The sequence below is a fragment of the Vespa velutina genome, chromosome 3 (genome assembly GCF_912470025.1).
Source record: "Vespa velutina chromosome 3, iVesVel2.1, whole genome shotgun sequence".
Taxonomy (NCBI): domain Eukaryota; kingdom Metazoa; phylum Arthropoda; class Insecta; order Hymenoptera; family Vespidae; genus Vespa; species Vespa velutina.
The window spans coordinates 1197501-1211199 of record NC_062190.1 but is presented as its reverse complement, the minus strand read 5'-3'; the positions used below and the strand labels follow the sequence as shown (position 1 = coordinate 1211199).

At 39.4% G+C, this 13699-nt stretch overlaps 1 protein-coding gene across 2 annotated transcripts in view; it reads right to left on the bottom strand.

Annotated features, from left to right (window-relative positions):
* The window catches only part of LOC124947902 (uncharacterized N-acetyltransferase DDB_G0290199-like), a 457589-nt gene that overhangs the window by 76837 nt on the left and 367053 nt on the right, over window positions 1-13699 (bottom strand). The window contains exon 4 of one of the 2 annotated variants that reach the window (XM_047490692.1): window positions 7242-7745. The exons of the other annotated variant lie outside the window; for it this stretch is intronic. Within the exon in view, the coding sequence (XP_047346648.1) occupies window positions 7738-7745 (8 nt within the window). The 3' untranslated portion in view covers window positions 7242-7737. Of the gene's footprint in view, window positions 1-7241; window positions 7746-13699 lie in introns of those variants that run through there. 2 annotated transcript variants of the gene reach the window in all.

The window sequence follows — 13699 nt, the reverse complement described above, 5'->3', positions numbered from 1 at the left end:
AACGGAATAGGAAATGGTAAGTGGTGGGGGTATCGTATTCTAGTATGGTATAGTCAAGGCAAAGGGATGTGAGAAAAAGACGCCAAACAGCCAGAGAGGTAGGTAGGTAGGCAGGCAGGCAGGCAGGCTGACAAGCAGGGCACGAGGGAGGGAGAGAGGCAGGCAGGCAGGCAGGCAGGCAGGCAGGCAAGCAAGCAAGCAGGCAGGCAGGCAGGCAGGCAGAAAGGAAGGAAGGAAGGAAGGAAGGAAGGAAGGAAGGAAGAAAGACAGCGAGGAGTAGGTTCAATAAAATGGAATATCTAATAAGGGACAAATGCAGCCGAGAGAAGAATAGTATATGGAGGGGGTAGTACGGATAGGATAGGAGAGGGGATATATCTAGTTTTTCGTTTCTTCGAAGACGAAGGAAGAAGATCGGTGAATTCGATGATTCAACTTCTACATGTAGTATTTTCTTCTTCTTCTTCTTCTTTTTCATTTTTCTTTTTTTTCTTTCTTTCTTTCTTTCTTTCTTTCCTTCCTTTTCTTTTTTTTTTTTTTTTTTCTTTCCTTTATCTATCTTAGAGAGCATCGAAGAGAGTCAAAGGTCGAAAAATACATTTGACGAGAAGAATTCTACGTATAGCTAGTAACTATAATGCGAGTTCTTCCATAGAAAAAGAGAGAGAGAGAGAGAGAGAGAGAGAGAGAAAGAAAGGATGATATACGAGACAAACAGAATGAACACGTACTGGAAATAACGAAGAAGGAAATGGAATGAATTTTGGATTAAAAAACTAATCGTAAATCCGGTCGTTCGGTGGGGGAAGAAAAAAAAAAAAAAAGAGAAAGAAGGATGACCGATTTTACGATCCCTCCTACTTTCAATTTCGATACCTTATCGTAATTTCGAATCGTAAGAACGATAAGATTATTCTTCAAGTGGTCCGTCTTAATTACCGTTTTTCTTTCTCTCTCTCTCTCTCTCTCTCTCTCTCTAGAATTCAATGTTTCTCCCATTATCCGTATCGTATTGTTTCTTTCGGATGCACTTAAAGGATCGCAAAGCGTCACGGTCCTAAAGAAAATCTTTTAGAACGTCATCGTTCTTTCTACAATCGGCACTGTTAGCCAAGCGACCGAGACTCGAGAGTTCTTTGAAAGCAGTCCAAGAGAAGTAGTTTGATTTCAATTTACATATGCATCAGTGGATACTATTATCCTATCGTCCTTTCGAATCGCTCTCGAATTTAAATAAAGCTTATCTACAAATATGTAAATGCAAGTGAGAGAGAGAGAGAGAGAGAGAGAGAGAGAGAGAGAGAGAGATGAGAGAGATGAGAGAGGAAGGGAAAGAGGGGGAGGATAGGGAGAAGGATTCGTGGGGGTAGGAGGGGGAGAGAGAGAGATGGTCGCACACACAATGAATGCGACTTATATTTTTATAACGAGTCGTTTTCAAGAGCTAGCCGCTATCCGGGAGAGCTTGGAATTTATTAATCGAACGTCGACTCTCTTCTTGTCTTTGTTGTTAGTTATTCTTTTTTCGTTTCTTCTTTTTCTTTTTTTCTTTTTTTTCTATTCTTTTTTTTCTTTTTTTTTTTTTTTTTTCTTTCTTCTTTTTTTCTCTCTTTTCGTTAATAAAAGCTCCAAGCCTATAATCCACAAGCGAACGAAGCAACGTCCGTTTAATTGTACCATGTTCCCGTTTCAGGATCCTTGTTCGTTATCCTATCCTTTTTATATGTATACACTCACCTTCTGATAACTTTCCAATGATAAAAAAAAAAAAAAGAAAAAAGAAAAAGAGAAAAACTAAAAACAAAAACAAAAAAAAAAGAAAAAAGGAAAAGTTGTTGTCGCACAAACAATGTAATTTGTTTGATAACGATAAAAATCTATCTTACGTAGTACAACCATGAAGATTTTCAGGAAAGCAATAAGTAGACATCGAGGTAAACCCGCGTGGAAGGTGTCGAAGATTTAAAGTGTCTTGGATGATCTCGAAGGAAAGGCAGGAAGAAATAGCAAATGGAACGAGACACGTATCTCTCTCTCTCTCTCTCTCTCTCTCCCTCTCTCTCTTTCACTCACAATCAGTTGCAAGGTGAGTGCTATCGCGGAAGGAAGATTACTCGTGGGAGGAGTATAACGAAAGACGGTGAGAAAGGATGAGAAGAGAGAGGAGAGAGAGAGAGAGAGAGAGAGAGAGATGGAGAGAAGGTGGAACGGAATAAAACCTCTTCGGAGTCGCGTGTATAAGATGGATGGCTCTGGCCTGAAAAACGTTCGGAACATGCGCACGCGTGTGAGAGTTTGCCTACGTCAGTGTGTTTCGTTTTCCGAGCAGTATTTCGTACCTCCGACGTATTCACCTTTCTCGATTCGGGGGATGTTAGGATGTTATCGATGACGTGGCGAATGGTTTCGCTTCGAAACCGCACGCTTATGCGACTACTATGGACCGAATATCGCGTTCGAAAGATACGCGAAATATTTTTCTTCGATTTTCCTTTTCTTTGGAAAAAGACGATCTATACCTTCCATCCGAAATTTTAATCGAGAACATCTGAACCACTCTCTCTCTCTCTCTCTCTCTCTCTCTCTCTCTCTCCCTCTATCTATCTATCTATCTATCTATCTCTCTCTTTTTTTCTCTTTGGCATAAATATTTTTCCAAGCTTAATAAAAATAAAAAATAAAAAAAATAAAATAATAATGATAATAATAATAATAATAATAACATACTAGATGTTAAAGTAACATAATTAATCCTAAACTTATATCTTTAATATATTTTCTAAGAAGATCAATTGATATCTATTCGTTTGAATGAGATTATTTCTTAAACATTTAAAATTCTTTAAACATTCATATGTTTGATCATACACACACACACACATATACACACGTATATATATTTATATACGTATTCATTTGTCATTTAACGAGCGATTATATCATTATATATTATTGTTATATTTGAAACACTTGTTATATCACTAGCCAATGAAACACGAGATATAGATGTCAGATCCATGTACTTGAGTAATTTTTTTTTTGAGCCTTCTTTCAGTAACGATAAGCAAACGCTCGTTCCTTTTCGTATATTATTACATTTCTTTCGCGACATTCCTTTATCCCCACCATGACACACAATAAAGGTGCGAAAGAAACAACAACTTTCATGGTTATCGCTCGATTAGATCGTCGAGATCGGATCCCCCCAAGCGAATAAAATTTATTCGAATCCCTCTCCCTTCCCATTCGATCTCGCGTTATTTTTTTGAATGCGCAAACACAACGAATGCTGAACGGTTTGCCGTTGGCCTCGTAAAAAATGGATACCAACGTACATTTTTCAAGCTACTCCCTTTCGTTTTTTAAACGTAAAATCCATCGAATTTCCAGCGCAGGGAATATTACGATCCACTGTGGATTTCAAATTATTATGGTTGGTTAGTCCGTTTTCGGAAAAAAAAAAAAAAAAAAAAAAAAAAAAAAGAAGAAACAAACAAACAAGAGAGAAGAAAAAAAGGAAAAAAAAAATATACGAAACGCAAAGGTTTCTTAATTGTTTCGCATAAAATAGCCAGATAAATTTCGAAAGAAAGAAAGAAAAATAAAGGAAAAGACGAAGAAAAAAAAAAAAACAAGGGAAGAAAAAATGTTAAAAGGACGTTGATAGGAGATTAAGGACGAACAAAAGAAATAAGAAAGTCCTAGTCTAGTTTGTTACCTCTAGAAATTGGTAGTAAATTGCAATTTTCTTTGGCCGAATGGAATTCATGCACGTTAAATTTATGGAATAACATAGGGGATAACATAGTAATGCTATTAGAAGGAAACGCAATCCGAATGAATATGGACAATTTTCATGGAAATATTGTTTGCGGAAAAATACTGCGGCATAGTTGGAGGTGGAGGTTTACGTGTAGGTGGAGGAAGAGTAAGAGGAGCAGGAGGAGGAGGAGGAGGAGGAGGAGGAGGAGGTGGTGGTGGTGGTGGTGGAGGAGGAGGACAAGGATGAAGAGAAGGAGGGGAGGGGCGGAGGGGGTGGTATAGGAGGAGGCTCGGCTCGACGATCAATTGCAATTTGCACACCAATATAGCTTTGGATATCGGATTTGCAAGAGGAGAAAACGATGAAACACGATCCGGCCAGCCGGTGGCGGCGAAATAAAAAGTATTCACGTTGGGTGAACATCTTTCTCCCTTTCTCTCTCTCTTTCTCTGTCTCTCTCTCTCTCTCTCTCTCTCTCTTTTCCATTTCGTTCTTTCGCCCAACCACAATTACGCGTTGCCCTTTCGACGGGTTAAACAAATTCCCTCACATTTTCTGAATTCCATAAGCTCGCTCTTAAGTGAAGACTCGATCGTAGAATGGAAATCGTAGAATTCGTTAGTGGATTCGAGCGTCGATGCACTTTGCGCCGATTCAGAGACACGACAATAAGGACATCTCCTTCCTACAAGCAATCTAAATATATCTATCTTCCTTCATCTCTCTAGGTATAGTCTCCTAACAGAATCCGGATATCCAACGTCGAAGTAGAAGGAGATTGAACTTGTAGGAGGAGATAGTCGAGCCAGCCCTTCTTGGGCCTTTTGAATCTTCTCTCTCTCTCTCTCTCTCTCTCTCTCTCTCTTTCTCTCTCTACCTCCCTTTCTCTCTATTTCGATCGTCCTTCTGTCTTGTATCATGTCCTATATTGCATCCTCTGAAGGTTAGAATGGCGAGTATAACGTTCTGAAATAAAAGCGAAATGATCGAGCCAGAGAAGTAAAAGAGAAAAACAAAGAGAGAGCGAGAGAGAGAGAGAGAGAGAGAGAGAGAAGAAAACTGGAATCAGAAAAAGCAGAAGAGAAAGAAGAAGAAGATGAAAAACTTAGAAAGAAGAAGAAGAAGAAGAGAAGGAATCGAAATGACAGAAAGAAAGAGGAAGGAGTGAAGGCTGGGGGGAGGACGGGGGGGGGGGAGGACGAAATAAGGAGGAAGTTGGGAGAGGGAGAATTTTGTCGAGGCTCTCGACAAGTTTTCTGCAATCGATTCGTTTGATGCGGATTCGCCATCCGCCTCTATCCACCTGCGACCAAATCGAATGCCTTTCGCGAACTTGTGCAACGAAAGGAAGATCGTAAGAGAGAGAGAGAGAGAGAGAGGGTAAGAAGGATGGAAAAGACAGAAACAAGCACGATTCTCCCTACTTAAGAAAGTAGAAATAGACGGAAAAAGAGTGAGAGAGAGAGAGAGAGAGAGAGAGAGAGAGAGAGAAGACTTGCGTCGAAACTTTGTCCAACTCGAATGTTTACCGCGACTCGAATCAAGCGCAGCATCGTACCGAGCATACTTTTTCCTTCGTCAGAAGGACCCATCCTATTTGTTAACTCACTGAGAAGATATGCCACTGAAAATAACTAAGGAGACGCTAATTAAAAAAATTAAGAACGGCTAGAGAAATTTGCGTTCATTCTTTTCTTTTGTTTTTGTTTTGTTTTTCCTTTTTTCTTTCTTTCTTTTTTTTTTTTTTTTTGTCTTTTTTCAAATCTTTACGTTTCATATCAGAAGCCACATGTGCCGCGCACGCGCGCGAACGCACGTGCATATATGTGTACGTGCGTGGATTTTTCTGTGTCTATTCTAGCGTTTAAACGATCGGTTGTATGGGATTGAAAATTATACCAAAAATCAAACAACGAGAATTTACACGCGCGAGCGATTTTATTTCGATCTGAACGATTGGTTTAAAAATGGCGGACGTTCGTGAAAATAAAAAAAATTGACGAAATATCGCGCTTTAACGATTGAAATGATTTTGAATTACGTTAATACGTTTGAATTGGTGTTTGAAGAAATAAACATGAATTTAATTTAAACGAATTATGTTAATGATTGATTACGAATGAATGTCAAAGATGCAAAGTTCCCTCCTCCTCCTTTCGTTCTACAGTCCCATATTATCCTGTTATGTTTACCGATTAAAATATAATGACCTTTGGTTAAGTACCTTACCTCTCATTTTCAATAGCTATGGCAAATATTTGGCCGCCTTGGAAAAAAACGAAAAGAGGCGCATGCATTCGACATAGGAGCATGGAAAAGTAAAAGAGAAAGAAGAAGAAGAGAAAAAAAAAAAAAAAAGAAAAAGAAAACAAAATTCGAGCTAGCGGAAGATAGGTTGGCGTGCGTGCGCGACGAGCGGAAGAGAGTGGAAAGAGGTTTTGAGGCTACTTCGTCGGAATACCAAATACCCATTTCGTTTCGCCTGACCACCTTCGAATCGGTCCAAGACTTGCAAAGGACTTCTCGAACTTAACCTACCCTGAAAAACGTACTTTTCCTTGATTTTTCCTCTCGAACGAGAACGTTCCTACGACGTTACGAAAAAGGCATTTCATTTACTTTTCTTTTATTACAGAATTCAGTCCCACCCTTCTTCTCCTCCTCCACGTCATCTAGCCCACCCGTCGTCTCCCGCCAGTCCCTTCCGTCCACCCCCCATCCCTCCTTCCACCCTTCTAAAGCTACCACGAAGCTTTCTGCTGGCTATTTTGAGAGGGCATTTCAAAGAGAGCGAGTTTATAACGTTAATTACAGTTGCATTACGCGGACCAACGTTTTAACACGATTGGCGGTTCGATATTTCATTAAGTGTACATATCGTCCCGCGTAAAACCTATTAACTACGATGGTTTGTAGCCCTTGCGTGCATCGAGAGCTTGCGAGATGAAAATTTTCCAACCACATCTATGACGGTGATCGAAGAAATTACGTTATACCTTTAATATCGTTAGATATCCTTCGTAGAATAGCTTCTAACTAATTTTCTATTGAGGAAGATTGAACGGGTAGTAGAGAAGAAAAGAAAGAATAAAGAAAACAAAAAAGGGAAAATAGAGAGAGAGAGAGAGAGAGAGAGAGAGAGAGAAGGAAATAAAGATGGAAGAAAATACAAGGCTTCTTAACAAAACAGTTTCTGATTGTCGAGTACAAATCACCGGACGGTAAACTCTATTGGGATGTCGCGAAAGGGAATTGGCTGTGCAACGATGCCTAGACTCAGCTTCATACATGTACACATACATACGTATTCATCTACAAAGAGAGAAAGAGAGAAAGAGAGAGAGAGAGAGAGAGAGAGAGAGAGAGAGAGAAAGCTCACAAACTCTCAGGAAGGTACACGTAGATATTCGCACGAATACACCTCCTCGTTAGCACACTTACACATTGATGCTCTCACGTGTATCGAGTAGTAGCTAGTGTAGTGTATCCTAGAGGTATACGAGGGTAGATGAGGATGCGTCTTGCGTGAGTTAGGGTTGACCGAGCTGAATAATGCATGTGTCGAGCTGCCTCTGCTCTGTTCTCTATATTCTCGGCATTCTCACACGCACTCACGACGCGTACCTTGGCTTGGCTTTGCAAGCTCACGAACATACGTATACGTGCATGGACTAAGACTTCTATACCATATAGAATGCACTGATACATTTATAGACTCGTACGTGTATCCTTCGTCTCTGTTTGCACGATAATTTCGTATACACGCCCGTTGCGGCATGAACTCCCTTTACACCGTGGCTTTATGGGACCGAGGCAGCCCGTTCGAATACATTTTTCAGTCGGATTTGCGGCAATAGTTTCGACGAGATTACCTTTCCTCTCCTTTTTTTTCTTTTTTTTTTTCCCCTTTTGTTATATTTATCGTACGAAGATGACGATTAGAATCTCAAGGAACCTTCAACGGACAACGTATGTTACTCACCTGTAACATAGAAAAGATAATATTTCGTTAATAATTTTTCATAATAAATAAAATAGAAACACGTTATTATTATTATTATTATTATTATTATTACTGTTATATCATGAATGATGGTAGACTTTTTATTTAGGCAAAACACTCAGCGAAATTCGCGAACTAAATGCAAGAAGGATCCTAGAAGGATTTATTTTAAAGTAATAGTCGAAGAGAGTATACTCTATTCGCGTGAAAGGGAAGGAGTAAAAAGAAAAAGACTAGTCCTTCGTATGTATCCATTCGAGAACAGAACTTGGAACTCCCTTTGTCTACAGGTTTCATCTGGATTATGTCGATGCTCGAGACGTCAGGCACTCTCATTTTCGTCCTTCGCGGAGTCGAACCCCTCGCACGTCTTTCTCCTTGCCGTCGTCGCCATCGTCATCGTCGTCGTCGTCGTCGTCGTCGTCGTCGTCGTCGTCGACGACGACGTCTAGTGAGCATCGTCTGAAGGGCAATTTTGCTACCACTCATGCGGCTTCGTTCGCGTTCGTTGCACCTTTATTTCCTTCCGCCGTCCGGAAGAATAAAGCGGATGAAAGATGCACGTAATGCTAGCTAGAAATTCAGAGAGACTTCGCAACGAGGGAAGCGTTTGACGAATCGTTCTTAATACTCGCATTTTGCACGCTACGTTGCGGCCTTTGTGTCGGCTCGATGTGTTATTCACTCTATACATATCTCTCTCTTTCTCTCTCTTTCTCTCTCTGTCTCTCTCTTTCTCTTTTGTCGTTTAAAATATATCCAAACAACAGTTTTGGATAATAAAAATACGAATCGTTGTTCCATCTTCTTATATACTTTCGCTTTAATTTTTCTCTTTTTTTTTTCTTCTCTTTGTTTTTTCTTTTTTTTTTTTTTTTTTGTTTGTTAAATAATTTATATTTCTAAGACTATACGATGATTATTTTTTAACGATAAGCCACATTAAATTCTTTCAATGTGTTACATTATCCAATCGAATTCGCGGCTTTATTATCGTTTCATTTTAAACGATAGCAATCTGTTTTTTCCAAATAATTACAACGCATATTAGCGCCTAACGTAAACGAAAATTTATTTAATTTATTTAAATTATAAAGACTCGTGGGAAAATAATTAAATTCGTTAAGCGATACGTTTACTCTCTGTTTCCTACTTACTTTATCACATTTTCATTTTAATTACTACTCCTTAACCTCTTCTTGACTAGCCTTGTTACGGTTATAGTTACGATCACCGTTACGAACTATTAACGTCCAGTTGAGATTAAAGCAACTGTGGTTCAATTACCAAGAACGCAAGCTTATCTTGAAGGGTTACTCGCACGAGAAGGAAAGAGAGTAATGGTAGTGGTGCGTTTTCTTTTTTTTTATTTTTTCTTTCTTTTTCCCTTTTTTTAGGCTCTCATAGGTATGTGTGTTTGGTTCAAAGGGTATTTCACCTTGAAAGAGTTAAGCGCGATTAAGCTTCTTCGCCGTCTACGTCGTTGGTGGCCATCTTCGCAGGATCTCGAGGATTTCTCGTAAATTCTACCGATTTCTTTCAGCCTGTCTTCTAATTCTCCACCCCTCCCCCAGGCCCTCCCTCCCTCCCCACCCCTCTCTCTCTCTCTCTCTTTCTCGACTTTATCGTTATCTTTGAGCACCTTTCCAAGAAAATTATCTCTCTCTCTCTCTCTTTATCTCTCTCTATCTCTGTCTCTCTCTTTCTATCAAAGATAGTTCTATCCTTTCAGTGAAAGAACGGGAAACTGGAGACGAAGATCAGATAAAAAAAATTTGATTATTACGATGTTCACTTTTTTTTTTCAGCTTTCTTCGTTCGGATAATACGATGGAACAATTAAACGACATATTTATTAATGGAATAAAAGAAAATAATTGTGGGTATTTGTTGCGTGATAAGAATCGTCAAACGATTAATATGTTCATTGATTCGAACTAAGAAGAAAAGAAAAGAAAAGAAAAGAACTCGTTTCAGTTACGAGAGATTTGAATTTAATCCCAAATAAGATATCAACAATAATGAATTAGAACTTAACGTTAATTTACGATCGAAAGAAAGGAATTACAAGCAAAGTAGATACCATCTACTATTTCTACCTTAAGAGAGAAATCGCGCGTCGTTTCTCACCCTCGAAGTCGACTCCGTTCATTCTCTTTCGACGAGTCAAAGCAAGCGACTAATTATTATCAGCGTCGTTGCTAACGAGCGTGCAGAGTACACGGAAAAGGGAGAGACGGTGCCTAGCTTGGAGAAAAGGGAGTAAACCAGTTTTCCTCTTCCTTCTCCGTGTCACGAGCACGATTCACCCTCGTGTTCGACCGCGAAACGACAAATCGTTGCGATAGAGAGAAAGAGGAAGAGACAGAGACAGAGACAGAGACAGAGACAGACAGAGAGAGAGAGAGAGAGAGAGGGGGAGAGAAATAAAGAGAGAGAGTAAAACCGAAACCGCGAGACGGGGTTGACGGTGAAAATAAATCCCACCGACTGTAAATAATCGTCCTAAATTGGGTACGTTGAACAATGGAAGGCGTTGTAAAGCTCTTTTTCGAATATTACGACGAAATAGAAAGAGGGAGCGGAAGTGAGTGAGTGAATGAGAGAGAGAGAGAGAGAGAGAGAGAGACAGAGGGGAGGGGGATGGGGGGTAAAATGGAGAAAGGGATGTAGAGTGTCGCTGAAAAGAAGTCAGAGAAAACGAAGGTGGGTCGAGATTATCAAGAGAAATCCCGTTATTAATTGTCGTAAGCAGCGATAATTGTTGGGACGGTATCTCCTTTACGGTTATATAGGATTACGCAATGCCAGCACAGCACGGCCGTTTCGTGTTAATTATCGATAACGACCGTAATTTCTCACGTGGGAAAAGTTTCGAACGCGTTCACGTAGGAAGAAGAGGATGCTGCGTCGCAGAATGGCTTCCTTTCCTCGAAGTATCGTCTTACGCCTGAGCGTACTCCAATTTCTCGATCGGACGGGCAAACGATAGTCATGCATTTCCTTATTTCGCTAGCAATTACAGCTGATAACCGAGATAAAAAGGTCAAAGTCCACATCGTAATACTCCTTTATATTTATCCTTTTTTTTTTTTTCTTTTTATGATCGTTAAGAAGAATTTTATGGATTGACCGGTACCTGGGGGAAGAGGGGGCGGGGGAGGATGAAAGATATTAGATACACAGAGATCATCAATTTGTAAAGTTTATACGAGAGAAAGATTCTTTTGCTTTTTTTCTTTTTTTTTTTTTTTTAGAATTTTATCTCTTTATAAATCAATAGAATTTTATCGTTGATCTACGAACGATCTATACAATCATCTTGATCATGTCAGAGAATATTTAAAGTATTAATAAATAATTGTTACTCGTTTTATCCTTAGGTATTGAAACATTGGTAGCCTTGAAATTTGAACAATTAATTTTCTTTTTTCTCTGTAATTTTCCTTCTCATTTGAAATTTGTTCGTGTGTATGGGATAAATTTGATATCAGAGAGAGAGAGAGAGAGAGAGAGAGAGAGAGAGAGAGAGAGAGAGAGAGAGAGAGAGAGAGACCGAGCGAGAGACAGAGAAAGAGAGTGTGCGTGTGCATGTGTGTGTGTGTGTGTGTGTGTGTATGTGTATAAAGAGAGAGTAAAGAGAGAAGAGGAAAGAGAGGGAGGGCAGTGGCCATGCTGTATATTTTAGCGTCTGTGAATAATCAGCAATCAGCAGTGGCTGCGGCAATGGCGGTGGTAACAAATTCTACGTGTACACATACAAACTAGACATGCAAATTTGAGATACGAGTCTCGACCTTACTCCGAATTCCGGCCTACTATGGCTAACACCCATCGATGGCAATGGTAACACACCAGGGCATCCCTGGCCCAGCCCTTTTGAACTAACGAGTCGTGAAACCGCCTTCTAGGATCGACGTATAGCCCCTTTAGCGTGAGGGAGCAAACGCTCAGGACCCGACACGACATGGCACGGATGCGACGTTCGAGCGAGCCAATACTACAACGTTCAACGGGTATCAACCCTTTGTCACGCTAAACGCGTTTTAAGCTTCACCAACTTCAAGTTTCACCTTGATGATATCAATCGTACTTGGTCGTTCAAAAGTTCAAAATATCATTCTTTTTCCTTTTTTTTCTTTTTTCTTTTTCTTTCTTTCATTCTTTCTTCCTTCCTTCCTTCTCTCCCCGCCCCGCCCCCCCCCCTTTTTTTTGTTCTCTTCCCTTTTATTTTTCCTTGAAAGGAAATATAAAAGCTTTTCTAACGAATTATCTTTTTTATAAATTCTTTGACTCGGTCTACGTTCTTTTTCGTGTTTAACAAAGAAAAAAAAGGAACAAAAAAAAAAAAGGAGAAAAAAAGAAAAAAGGAAAGAAAAAATATGAATGTAGTTAAAAATCAAATAGGATATTCCGCTTTTCGAGATCTTTTAATATGTTTTTCTCCTTTTCTTTTCTTTCCTTTTCTTTCCTTTTCTTTCCTTTTCTTTTCTTTTCTTTTCTTTTCTGTTTATTTTTGATATGACAAATGTGATAAATTAAAGATATACGAAAAGGAAAAAAGTAAAGAAATATGAAAAGTGTGAGAGATTGAAAAAGAATATGAGAATAGATCCAAATGGGAAATGAAAATTTAGAAAGAACGCGACGATGCGTAATCACGGATCAACAAACGAAGGAAAATCAGATCTCGACGTCTCGCTTTTGAAAGTTTCACGGTGTCGCGAATATATCTCGAACCGATAGCCTGTATATATCATTACATTTTCCAGAGGCAAACGCGTTATTCGTTGAAAAATTCATACTCTGGTAAATTCTACGCCCGCTGACGTCGCTCACGTTGGAAAAAGAAGAGAGAGAAAGAGAACGAGAACGAGAGAAAGAGAACGAGAGAGAGAGAGAGAGAGAGAGAGAGAGAGAGAGAGAGAGAGAGAAAAGGAAGAAAAAGCATAACCGCGACGTATCGATTTCACCTGCACCGTCGTGCTGTTGCCGTGTGTGTTTCGTTTGACAGCCGACGTCTACCTACAGTTCGCGTTCACCCCTTTCGTCCTTCCACCCCACTCCCTTTTGGGATAGAAACGCGAGCTGATGTAAACGCTGAGAGCAAATATGAGAGCGGAGAGATGCTAATTCACGGATTCGCCTCGATAAATCGGTACAGTGTATTCTCGTTGGTAGACCACATTGACGACATCATGGGAATCAACGTTGAGACAGAGAAGATAGGTGGGTAACGGAGGATGGGAGGTGGATTGGAGGAAGGAGGGTTGTAAACAAGAAACGCAAACGTTCGATTTGCTTAGGCGTGCCGTTCTCTGAATTTTCCCGGCAAAGGATATCACTCTTTCCCGTTGTGATACGTTTCCTCTTTCTATTTCTCTTTTCTTTTGCTTTTTTTCTTTCTTTCTTTCTTTTCTCTCTTTTTTTTTTTATCTTTTTTCTTTCGCTTTTTCTTTCGTTTTTTTTTTTCTTTTCCGTTCTTCTTTTTTTTCTTTCTTTTGTTTCTTTTATCTGACGAACAAGACGAAACCTCGACGAATCATCGATCCTCTCTTTTTTTCTTTTCCCTCTTATTTTCTTTTTTTCTTTTTTTTCTTTCATGAAAATCAATCAGACATCTGATCAAATCAATTTGTACGTTCGTTCGATAATATCGCGTATGAACAAGTGAAAGAAGAAATGCGAGAGTTTGTAATAATGTGAAATGTTTTACATGCGATCAAATAAATGGGTCAAATCTTTCTCAAAGATAATATAAGGATCTCACGTTTTGAAAAAAAAAAAGAGAGAGAGAGAGAGAGAGAGAGAAAAGGGTCAACGAACAAAAGGATCATTTCTAAAGGAGGTTCACGTGCACAGGTGGATTAATTGATAGTCTCGTGCTCAACTCTCGACCTTCGAAAATAATTGGAAATTTTATCGAGGATAAT